A 13,118-nucleotide genomic window follows, 5' to 3' on the forward strand; every position below is an offset into this window, starting at 1 on the left:
CTGTATTTATATAAAAAAATTAAAATTTGCCCCTCACATCTCCTTTGCAATTATCCCCTCTCACCTTAAATGCATACCTACTGGTACTAGAGATTTCAACCCTTCGTAAAAGATGCTGTCTAAGCCTCTCATAATCTTATAAATCTCAATCAGATCTCCCCTATGCCTCCATCGTTCTGAAGAAAACAACCCATGTTTATCCAGCCTCTTGTTAAAGTACATGCCCTCTAATCCAGGTAACATTCTGGTAAACCTCTTCTGCACCCTCTCCAAAGCTCGACATCTTTCCTATTATGGGGTGACCAGAACTGTGTGCTATACTCTGCATGTAACCTAACTAGGGTTTAATAATGCTGCAACTGAATTTTGAACTCGGTACCTTGACTAATAAAGGCAAGCATGCCATCTGTCTTCTTAACCACACTATCAACCTGTTTAGTCACTTTCAAGGATGTATGAACTTGTACACCAAGATCCCTCTGCTCATCAGCACTGTTAAATGTCTTGCATTTAACCATAAGACATTAAGACAGAAGAGTAGAATCAGGACATTCAGCTCATCGAGTCTGCTCCGCCATCCCATCATGGCTGATGTGTTATTCATCTCAACCCCATTCTCCTGCCTTTTCCCTGAAACCTTTGGCGCCCTGACTAATCAAGAACCTATCAATCTCAGCTTTAAATATATTCAATGATATGGCCGCCACTGCTCTCCATAGCAATAAATTCCACAGATTCACCACCCTTTAGCTAAAGAATTTCCTCATCATCTCTGTTTTAAATAGACGTCTCTGCATTTTGAGATTGTGCCCTCTGATCCTAGACTTACCCATTATAGGAAACATCCTCTCCACATCCGCTCTGTCTCTGCCTTTCAGTATTCAATAGGTTTCAATGAGATCCCCACTTATTCTTCTGAATTCCAGTGAGTACAGGCCCGGGGCCATCAAACACTCCTCATATGTTACCTGGAAATGAAGAGACACCACTTGCCCCACACAAAGCCACGCTGGCTTCCCTAATTAGGCCACCTATCCCTAATAATTCTATCTGGTAATTTCTCTACTACTGACGTGAGATTCAGTTGTCTATAGTTTCTTGGATTATCCCTCGTTCCCTTCTTGAACTACTCAGCAATACTCTGGAATCTTGCTTGTGGTTAGAGAGGATACCAAGATGATCAGGGACCCAGCAAACTCTTCTCTTAGCTCTCAATAACCTGGTGTATATATCCCTGGGGACTTAGTCGTCCTAATACTCTTTAAGAGACCCGACATAACCTCATTCTTCACCTCAAAATACCCTAGCATATTGATATACTTGCCACTGATCTCCCAATCCTCCATGTCCTTCTCCTTGGTAAATACTGATCATTAAAGACCTTGCCCACATTCTCTGCATTCAAGTAAATGGTCACCTCTCAATCCTTGAGTTGTCTTACCCTGTCCCTAGTCATCATCTTCTCTTGATGTATATATAAAATGTCTTTGGAATCTCTTAAATCCTACTTGCCATGGACTTTTCATGGCCCCTCCTTTCTTTCCCAAGTCCCTTGTGTTCTTTTCTGGCTTCTTTATAAATTTCAAGGTCTCTGTATGATTCTAACTTCCATAGCTTTACATACTTTACCTTTTTCTTCCCATTAAATTCATCACCTCTGATGTTCCTCATTTTGATTTGGGGTTTTTTAATTTGTAAAATGTATAAAAAAACTAATAAAAAAAATTCATCACCTCTCTGGACATCCAAGATCCCTTACCTTGCCATTTTTGTCCTTCCTTCTAGCTGAAGCATACTTGTCCTGCAGTTGGTTTTTGAACACTCTCCACGTGTCAGATGTGTACTTGTTGAAAAACAGCTCTTCCCAATTAACTCTCCCTAGTTTCTGCCTATCACTCTCATAATTTGTCCTACTCTAATTAAATACTCTCCTGCAAGGTCCATGCTTATCCTTATCAGTAACTATCTTAAGATGTAAGGAGTTGTGGTGACTGTTCCCTAATTGCTAACCCACTGAAGGGTCTGTCCCCTGGCCAAGCTCATTACTCAACACCAGGTGCAGCAGAGCTCCCACTCATGTTGGATTATCTACACATTGAATTAAAAAACCTTCCTGGTTTAACAGATTCTGTCCCATCTCAACCTCTTGCACTCAGAAGGTCCCAGTTTATATTTGGGAAGTTCATTTTCATTTTCAATCTTTTTTTATTGGTTTTTAAACAAAAAAAAGATACAAATCAGAGAAGTTATAACAAATACATAATGCAAAAAGTGTACAAGCAACAAAAGGGATATATACTGTCAAAGTCATATAATATTAAGCTATTGTATATAAACAAGAAACCACAACTCCTGGCAAATCATAGAAAAAAAGATTGGAAATATTTTGAGCATGTTTAACCTTATCATTAGGCATCATACATGCATTCATTAATTGTTTATATATAAAGGCTGTCAATCGTTTTTGAAGTGGTTTGAGTTGAAAAATAGCATGTATCATATTTGGTAATTGAGCAAATGGATAATTCAGTAGAAAATCACGTAAAAAATTCCTAACCTGCAAGTATCTAAAAAAAATGTGCATTAGATATATCATATTTATCCACTAGCTGCAAAAAAGACATTAAATAATCCTCTAAAAACAAATCTAAAGAAGTCTTTATTCCTTTGGTTTTCCAAATTAAAAAAAACCTTATCCAGAGTTGATGGTTTAAAGAAAAAATTAAAATGGATATTACTAGAGAGTACAAAATCATTTAATTCAAAAAATCTACAAAACGGAAACCAAATTTTTAAAGTATGTTTAACAATAGGGTTGAGACCTTGTCTACCTATCCTGGAGAACGAAAAAGAAAGAGGAGCTCCCAATAGAGAAACTAAAGAAAACCCCCTTACCGAATTCTCCTCCAAATGTAACCATGAAGGATAGTCCTGGTTATCTATATCGTGAATCCAGAAGGTGATATAACGGATATTAATTGCCCAATAATAAAATCTAAAGTTTGGTAGCACCAGTCCTCCATCTTTTTTTGATTTTTGCAATAAAGTTTTATTCACTCTAGAGCTTTTATTATTCCAAATGTATGACAGGATCATGGAATCTATTCTATCAAAAAACATTTTCGGTACAAAAGATGGAACCGCTTGAAATGTAAAAAAAAAATTCAGTAAAATAACCATTTTTGTAGCATTTATTCGACCAATTAATGACATCGACATAGGTGATCATTTAGAGAGCGTTTGTTGTGTATATTCAATTAGAGGAGAAAAGTTATACTTATATAGGTCTTTAGAACTTTTAGTAATTTTAATACCAAGGTAAGTAAAATAGTCTTTAGCAATATTAAAATTTATTTGATCATAATAATCAGAGTAATTATTAATAGGAAATAATTCACTTTTATGTAAGTTTAGTTTATATCCAGAGAAAATACTAAATTCATTAAATATAGATAACATAAAGCTAATAGATTTCCTAGCGTCTGAAATGTAAACTAATAAATCATCCACATATAATGAAACCTTATGTAGTTTATCCCCTCTGTTAATACCCTGCACAAAATTAGAATCCCTAAGAGCAATAGCAAGTGGTTCTAAAACCAAATTAAATAATAAAGGATTGAGAGGACAGCCCTGACAGGTTCCTCTACATAATATAAAATAAGGAGACTTTTGATTATTAGTTATAACCGCAGCCACCGGGGCATTTGGGAAGTTGAAGTTCCCCCATGACAACAATCCTACTGTTTTGCACCTTTCCTTAATTTGCCTGCATATCTGTTCTTCAGTGTCCCGGTGGCTATTGGGGCGATCTGTAGTACAATCCCATCAAAGTGATTGCACCCTTCCTGTTTTTGAGTTCTACCCATATTGACTCAGCCCATCTTCATGTCTGCTTTGAGTGCAGCTAAGATGCTGTCCCTGATTAGTAGGGCAATTCCCCCAACCCCCTTTTATCTCCCTCTCTTCCTTTTCTGAAACATTGAAACTCTGGGACATTAAGCATCCATTCCTTTCCCTTCTCTACCAAGCCTCAAATGGCCACAACATCATAGTTCCATCTGCTAATCCATGCTCTAAGTTCATCACCTTTATCTATAATATAATAAAATGCACACACTTCAAATAACCTGTCCTGTCATATTTATTATTTTGCTCCTGCCTGCTTTTAGTATCCTGACATCTACCTTCCTCTCCAACCTTCCACTTTCCTACTTAGTTCCTTGGTTTCCATTCCCCTGCCAAGCTAGATTAAGTCCTCCCGGGCAGCACTCACAAGTTTGCCAGCCAGGATATTCATTTTCTACTAGTTTAGGTGCAACCCATCCCACTTTTACAGGTCACCCCTGCCCCAGAAGAGGTTCCAATGTTCTAAAAGCATAAAACTCCAGGGAACCGCAGCCCCAGGTCAGTAAGGGAAGGATCGGACCAGAAGGTAGATGTCGGGAAAAGTATTAAAAGGCGAAATTGAAATAACAGGTATGATGGGTCAGATAGTTTGATGTGTGTATATTTTATTGCTTGGAATATTATGGATAAAGGTGATGAACTTAGAGCATAGATCTACAGCATGGAACTACAATGTTATGACTATTACTGCAACTTGGTTGAGAGAGGGGCAGGAATGGGTAATCAGTGTTCCAGAAAAGAGAGAGGAGAAGGGAAAGTGGGAGGGAGTTGCACTACTAATAATATCCCAGGGACAATATCACAGCTGCACTTCGGGGAGACATAATTGAGGGTTCTGACACTGAGTCCATTTGGGTGGAACTCAGGATTAGGAAGGGTGCAATCACATTGGTGGGAATATACTATAGACACCAGGACTTTGAGGAACGGAAATGTAATCTGAGTAAGGAAATGTATAAAAATAGGATTGCTGTCAAATTCCCCAATATAAACTGGGGCTTCTTTGTGTAAGGGGTTTAGATGGGGCAGAATTTGTAAAGTATATCCAGATGGATTTCTTAAATCACTTTGTGGATAGTCCAACAAGAGGAGAGGCTGTACTGGACCTGACGTTGAGTAATGAGCCCAGACAGGTGGCTGACCTTTCAGTTAGGGGATAGTGACCACAGCTCCCTAACTTTCAGGAGATAAGGATAGGTGGTTGGGGATGAGGAGGAGTGAATTAGTGGATGGAGGTTAATGGTCACTGCTTGGGGGAAAGTAATTTTGAATCTGATGGTCCTGGTGTGGATGCTAAGTACCCTTCTCAATGATGGAAGTGGGACAAACATCCCATGAGCAGACTGGGTGGGATACTTCCATGATGTTATTGGCCCTTTCAGCTTCCCTGAGCAACACCAAAAGGGTACATTGTATCTCTTACAAAATTGGTCTCCAAGATAAACACAAAAAATTCTCTCTATGATATATGAACAAACCCAATTAAGGGCACTACCACAGAGGCCAACCCAGTTTTTAAGGTGATCTAGGATAGCAGTCGCCAAGCTTTTTAATCCCAAGATCCCCTACCTCGGCCTTAGTGAAAGGCAAGATCAACCTACTAAATTGTTTAGTCATACGCATGTGCACCGGGCAGAAAAGGCTGGAAGTGAAACCCCACAACCCAGAAACAAGCACGCGGAAATCTGCAAATGCTGGAAATTCAAACAAATTCCACAAAATGCTGGTGGAACACAGCAGGCCAGGCAGCATCTATAGGGAGAAGCACTGTCGAAGTTTTGGGCCGAGTCCCAGAAACAACCTCACTTTACAAACAGCTTTCCGTAGTGGGAGTATTGCTATATTGCTATATATTGCTATCTTAATTCGTATTGCTTATTTTTATAATGCTCACATTACAACACCTTTAATTCTATGTTTCATTATTTAATTTTATTTCAACACGAAGAATAAATGAATGTTGACTGTTGCACCCAGTGTGATGACTGGGGCTGAATACTTTCTGCTAGTTCCCTGAAATTGGGCTCATAACTACAGACAGCCAGTCTGAGACAGTCTGTGAGGTGTCTGTCAGTAAGACAGCTCCTGTACTTAGATTTCATAATTTTCATCTGTTGCAGCACAGCACCCTAGCAACCCTCCTGGAAGACTGAATATTTGAATGGACAGTTTCCTTTGTTAGACTGAATGTTGAATCTGCCACGTTTTTCAGGTGTTTTGCATTGGTAAGCTGTTACTGAGACACTAATATAAGTTTCAGAGGTACGCAAGATAACGACACCACTGTTTTTTGTTTCCCAGTTATTTACATTTGGGGCATATTGGAATGTAAAGGTGGAGAAGTGTTGTAATGTGAGCATTATAAAGGTAAGTTAATATAAATTAGGATAATGGTAATATTGCAATTCTCCTGCTATGGAAAGCTATTTGTAAAGAGAGATTGCTTCCAGGTTGCGGGGTTTTACTTCCGGCCTTTTCTACTGCGGTCCATGGCAGGGGAGCTATACATATACACATGTGCACTGGGCAGAAAGAACTGAACTAAAATTCCACAACCCGGAAACAATCTCACTTTACAAACAGCTTTCAGTAGTGGGAGTATTGCTATATTTCCATTATCCTAATTAGTATTACTTATTTTTATAATGCTCACATTACAACAGTATTTGTCTATTAATTTTTCATTTTTTTCGAGATCTACTGGGAAAGTCTCAAAGATTGACCGGTTAATTGCAATGGACCGGTTGGCAACCACTAATCTAGGTGAATGTTGTGGTGTATTGTGTCAAAGGCAGTGTAAGAGTTGGGATTTTATGTTGGCATTGTATAAGTTGTTGGTGAGGCCACAGTTGAATTATTATGTTGTTTTGACCAACATGTTACAGGAAAAATAGTTGGCGTGTGGCCAAGCGGTTTATGCATTCATCTAGTGATCTGAAGGTCACTAGTTCGAGGCTTGACTGAGGCTGCGTGTGTGTCCTTGAGCAAGGCACTTAACCACACATTGCTCTGCAACAACACTGGTGCCAAGCTGTACAGCTTCCCTTGTACAGCACAGACACAGGCCCTATGGGCAATGTATTCCATGCCAAACCATTTAAACTGTCTACTACCATCAACCTGCACCGGGGCCATAGCTCTCCATTTAGAAGGTACCCGAGGGCAATTTTTTTCATGCTGTCGGTGGTGAGTATATGGAACAAATTGCCAGAGGAAGTGGTTGAGGTAAGTATTACAGTAAGTACAACAGAAGTACTTGGATAGGTACATGGAGGAGCAGTTCTGAGAGGGATATGGACCAAAGAAAGTAAATTAGGGCCCGCTGGCTGGGCACACTGGTTAGAATGGATTCATTGGGCTTACGAGCCTGTATCCTTGTCGTATTGTTATATGATCTATGATCCAGTATTTCACAAGAAATGAAATAAGATGGTCAGCACAACTTTTATAAAATGCTCCAAGCCAGTTTAGTGATGCAAGCTCTTAACAAATGGGCTACGTGCTGTTAATGTTGGCAAATTTCAGCAATATTGCTGCTAGTTTGCTCTGGGCTTGCAAATCACAAGCGAATGATATAATTCCAGATCCTGGTGCAAGTTAACAACAGCAGTGGTCACCTGTGTGATGTTCAGCCATGTATAAGCCAATATTCTCACTGGCAGGTCTGTTAGAGCTGAAGCGGCGGGTTTAAACTAATTTGGCAAGGAGATGGGAACCAGAGTGAAGAGACTCAGGATGTGACGGATGGTATAAAAGAAACGATAGCATGCAGTCAGGCTGACAGGAAGCACAGGCTGATGATGGTACAAAATTGTAGCCAGCAGGATAAGTATCAGGGGTGCAGAATTAAAAAGGGTAGCAAATACAGTACTCATTGTGTTATATCTCAATGCATAGAGTACAGTATAAGAAATAAGGTGGATGATCTTGTTGCACATTTACAGATTGTCAGGTGTGATGTGTGGCCATCACTGAATCGTGACTGAAGGATGGTTGTAGTTGGGAGCTAAATATCCAAGGTTACACACTGTATTAGAGGAAGGTAGAGGGGGTTGGTGTTGCTTTGCTCGTAAAGAATGGCATCAATTCAGTAGAAAGATGTTAAATCCTCAGGGGTTGAAATAAGAAACTGCAAGGCCTGTGATGGCATTTATATACAGGCTTCCCAAAAGTAGCAGGGATGTGTACCCAGATTACAAGGAGAAATAGAAGAGGTGTGTCAAAAGAGCAATGTTATGAAAGTCATGGGAGATCTTAACATACAGGTTGATTGGGAAAATCAGGTTGGCAGTGGATCTCAAGAGAGTGAGTTTATTGAATGCCAGCGAGATGGCTTTTCAGAGCAGTTTTGTCATTGAACCTATTAAGGGATCAGCTATACTGGAATGAGTGTTATGTAATGAACCAGAGGCAATTAGGGAGCTTAGGGTAAAGAAACCCTTAGGAGGTACAGATCACAATATGATTGAGTTCAACTTGAAATTTGATAGGGAAAAAGTAAAGTCTGACATAGCAGTATTTCAGTGGAGTAAAGGAAATTACAGTGGTATGAGACAGGAGTTAACCAAAGTAAATTGGAAGGAGATGCTGACAGTGTTGATAGCAGAGCAGCAATGGCTTGAGTTTCTGGGAGAAATGAGAAAGGTGCAAAAGAATATTTCTTTGTTTTTGGAATACATCTGTTTTGCACAAAAAGGTACTCAAATGGCAAAATAGTACAACTGTGGCTGACAAGAGAAGTCAAAGTTAATGTAAAAGTGAAAAAGAAGGGATGCTACAAAGCAAAAATTATCTGGAAAATATAGAATTGGGAAGCTTTTAAATATCTACACAAAGCAACTAAAAGAGTCATTCGGAGGGAAAAGATGAAATACAAAAGCAAGCTAGCAACCAACATCAAGGTGGATAGAAAAAACTTATTCAAGTATATATTAAAAAAAGAGAGATGAGAGTGGATATAGGGCTATTAGAAAATAAGGCCGGAGAAATAATAACAGGGGTCAAGGAGATGGCAGATGAACTAAATGAGTATTTTATATCTATGGAAGGCACTAGCAGTATGCCAGGTGTTGAGAAGTGAGTGCAGTTACTATTACAAGGGAGAAAGTGCTCAAAAAGCTGAAAAACCTAAAGGTACATAAGTCACCCGGATCAGATAAACTGCACCCTAGGGTTCTGAAAGAGGTAGTGGTAGAGATTCTGGAGGCATTAGTAATTACTTTCAAGAATCATTGGACTCTGGCATGGTTCTGGAGGACTGGAAAATTGCAAATGTCACTCTACTCTTTAAGAAAGGAAATTGTAAACTGGTTAGCTTGACCTTAGTAATTGGGAAGATGTTGGAGTCAGTTGTTAAGGATGAGGTGATGGAGTACTTGGTGACACAGGACAAGATAGGACTAAGTTAGCATGGTTCCCTTAAGGGAAAATCTTGCCCAACGAACCTGTTGGAATTCTTTGAGAAGGTTACAAGTAGGATTACGACCAGTCTTCCGCAAGGGTCAATGTTGGGACCACTTCTTTTTATGATTTTTTATCAGTGATTTAGATGTTGGAATAGATGGCTTTGTTCCCAAGCTTGCAGATGAGATGAAGATTGGTGGAGGGACAGGTAGTGTTGAGGAAATGGATAGGCTGCAGAAGGACTTAGGTAGATTAGGAGAATGGACAAGAAAGTGGCAAATGAAATATAATGTTGGAAAGTGCATAGTCATGCACTTTGGTAGAAGAAATAAATGTGCAGACTATTTTCTAAATGGGGATAAGAACCATAAATCTGAGATGCAAATCGTTTTGGGAGTGTAGGACACCTGAAAAGTTAACTTGCAGTTGAGTCGGCGGTGAGGAAGGCAAATGCTATGTTAGCATTAATTTCAAGAGGTCTTGAATACAAAAGCAGGGATGTGATACTGAGTCTTTATAAGGCAGTGGTGAGGCCTCACCTGGAGTATTATGAACAGCTTTCAGTTTCTTTTCTCAGAAAAAAATGTGCTGGCTTTGGAAAGGGATCAGAGGAGGTTGACAAGGATGATTTGGGGAATGAAAGGGTTATCATTCAAGGAATGTTTGATGGCTCTGGGTCTGTACTCACTGGAATTTAGAAGGATGAGGGGGGGATCTCATTGAAACCTTATGAATGTTGAAAGTCTAGACAGAGTAGATGTGGAAAGGATGTTTTCCATGGTGGGGGAGTCTAAGACAAGAGGGCACAGCCTCAGGATAGAGGGGTGTCCATTTAAAACAGAACTTTCTTCAGCCACTTTTTGGATTTTGTTAACACGGGCACCTGTGGAGGCCAGATTGTTGGGTGTATTTAAGTGGAGATTAATAGGTTCTTGATTGGCCACGGCATCAAAGATTACAGGGAGAAGGTCGGGGAGCGGGGTTCTGGAGGGGAGAAAATGATCGGCCATGATTGAATGGCAGAACAGATTCGATAGTCTAAATGGCCTAATTCTGCCTCTGTGTCTTATGCTCTTATGGTATATGAATTGGAAGGAATGTGTAGGTAATCATCATTTAACAGTACCACTGGAAGATAGCTATCCATTCATAGCACTCCAGCTGTTGACTGAACAGAGACTATACGGGACACTTTTGTATTTCCAATAATTATTCTTCCCAGTGTGTTATACAGTGCAGTTTATTGAATTTCTTTATAACTGAAACATTTGGAAGAGTGAATGTGATGTTTTTTTTTCCTTCAAGATTTGGAGTGATTATTGTTGAAGTTGGTTATTTTTAGTAAAACATGCAATAAAAAAATTGAATCAATTACCTTCCTGCTTTATTTTAGGTCCAAGTACAAAATCCATAGCCACTCCTGGTGGTTTGCAGCGTTCTAGAAGTGATGTAGATGTTAATGCAGCTGCTTCTGCAAAATCACGGCATACCACTGGACATTCAGGGGCGAGCCGTTTAACTACTTCTAATGTACCTGCAGGTGCCTATTCTTCACTTGGTAAGATTGATTAGGTCATTTTCCACCATACATCTTTCTCCCTTTGCAGTTCAGTGAATTGTTCCTAATATTTATCAATGCAAATGTTTTGTTTAATATTGTGCATTGGCATCTTTATCAATTGTTTCTTGTCATCTTTATCAATTGTTATATTGCTTTCCATCTCAGAACTAACAACAGGAACAGGTTCATGGGGAAGTGTGTTAGGGCTCTTGGGGAGAGTTCAGCTATTCAATCAGGGTGGGAAACTCTGAATCTTGCTAACGTGAGGGGGAAAAACATGGCTGGAAATAAAATGGGGGGCGGTAGGAGTAAGAACTCAACAGGTCATGCAGTGACCGTTGAAGGAAAGAAACTGTTGACATTTGACGTTTGGATTCCAGCATCAGCAGTCTCCAGAGTAAAGGTTGACCCTGACCATTAACCAAGGGATCTGTGAAGCCAAGGTGGGATCCCTTGCTTTGGAGGCTCCAATTCTGATGCTAGAATGCTGGAGGAACTCTGTAGTTCAGACAGCATCTGTGGAGGCACAGGGATAGTTGATGCTTCAGAATGACACCCTTAATGTGGACTGAAAGATTAGAAGGGCAATGCTCAGTGTAAAGAGGTGGCATGGAGGGCTGAGGCAGGAGTTAGCTAGCAAATGTCAGTTGAATCCACACGAAGAGGGGCTGATGGGCAGGTGAGGCAGGGAAGGCTGGAGGTGGAGGCCGAAGCTGGGAAGTGATGTGGAGACATTATAAACATGAGTTTGCAACATTAATTACTAGTTTAGCAGTACTCTGACTACTTTGATCACTTTGCACTAAAATGGACTTTGTTCAGTTGTATTCCTGTAAAAGTTGTGTATTATTTAGCTTTAATTTTTCTTGTGAATGCTACTCATAATGGAGTTGAGAGAAAGTAAATTGGCTATGATAGGGCAGCGATGTTGTGGTATATCCCTACCAAATGGTGTGTAAAGTGCTCCTCCTCATCACTAGCCTGCAAGGTGTAGCACCTGCTTAGTGCACCCTCCTCTCCCGGTGCATATCATAAGTCTTGGTTGTGTGACCACTGACGCCAGGCAGACAATCTCTGAAGAATATTGATAATGGTTGGAGTCATCTGTCTTGATAGTGGCAAGCAACTTCTGTAGATAAATTTGACAGTAACAATCATGGTCATGGGAACACCATGTTCACCCATGTCGTACGACAGGACACATAATGAATGAATAATGATGGAATAGTGGGGCAAGCTCAGTGGGCCATATGGCCTCATTCTGCTCCAGTGTCTTATTGTCTTTTATGAGGTTGTATGCTAGTGATACTGCTGCAAGTTTTGCAGGATTTCCCTTTCTGCGGGATTTCCTTTGGCATGACTCCCCTCTTACTTTTGATTGGGAACCTTCTGCAACCTTGTGGGTTTGGTAATTCTGATCTCAGTTTGGATCAGTGGTGGGTTACAGAGCACTGCCTGGGACTGCAAGAGAAATGTGCTTGACCTTTTAAACACTGTTCATTTAAAACCTTCAGCATTACCTCTGTGAGTGAACACAGACAATGCCCTGAAGAATTTGTTAAATATTCTTTTTGGCTCGCACTATGAGTTGGCAAGTGACTGGCTGAAAAAAAAGTGTGAGGATGTATGCTTGCAAAATTGCCAACAGTTTGTTAGCACATTGATTGTTGACAGACTTACTAACATTTTGGGCCAAGTGCAAACAAGTTTCTATGCCTGAGAAAATAATGTAGTATTTAAGCATCTGAAACATTATAAAATTTTGGTGTATTTGCGGGCTGCTTTTTATACTGCTAAATGCCAGTAATGTAAAAGAGCAATGTAATGTTGCCCACTACTTTGCATTGCATGCAGTGTGCTCAGGTAAGTAAACCAATCATAATCAGGTTAAATGTCAAGATTCAAGGATGTTTAAAGGCACTTCCAATACAGAAGTGTAAAGTAGAACAAAATAACTGTTACTCTGTATTCAATGCAGCATAAAAATTCAGATTAAGATAAAGAACACAGTAATAAAAAATATCACAATAAATATAAATACATAAAATAGCTTGTATACATTGATTGTATGTCCATAAAGTAGTGCCAGGTTGTACGTAGGTGGTTGGCATATGTCGGGAAATTTGCTGTTTTGTGACAGCACAACTGCAACACACGATAAAAAACTACAGGTTGCAAATAATATTCTGCAGATGCTAGAAATCCAGAGTAACAAATACAAAATCCTGGAGGATCTGCAGGTCAG

General features: G+C 39.8%; 1 protein-coding gene across 8 annotated transcripts in view; it reads left to right on the forward strand.

Moving 5' to 3' along the window:
• The window catches only part of clasp2 (cytoplasmic linker associated protein 2), a 376,943-nt gene that overhangs the window by 213,792 nt on the left and 150,033 nt on the right, over positions 1-13,118 (forward strand). For all 8 annotated transcript variants that reach the window (XM_059984319.1, XM_059984334.1, XM_059984325.1 and 5 more), the window contains one exon: positions 10,706-10,870. In XM_059984319.1, coding sequence (XP_059840302.1) covers positions 10,706-10,870 — 165 coding nt within the window. The remainder of the gene's footprint in view (positions 1-10,705; positions 10,871-13,118) is intronic.

The sequence above is a fragment of the Hypanus sabinus genome, chromosome 1, assembly GCF_030144855.1.
Source record: "Hypanus sabinus isolate sHypSab1 chromosome 1, sHypSab1.hap1, whole genome shotgun sequence".
NCBI classification, from domain to species: Eukaryota; Metazoa; Chordata; class Chondrichthyes; order Myliobatiformes; family Dasyatidae; genus Hypanus; species Hypanus sabinus.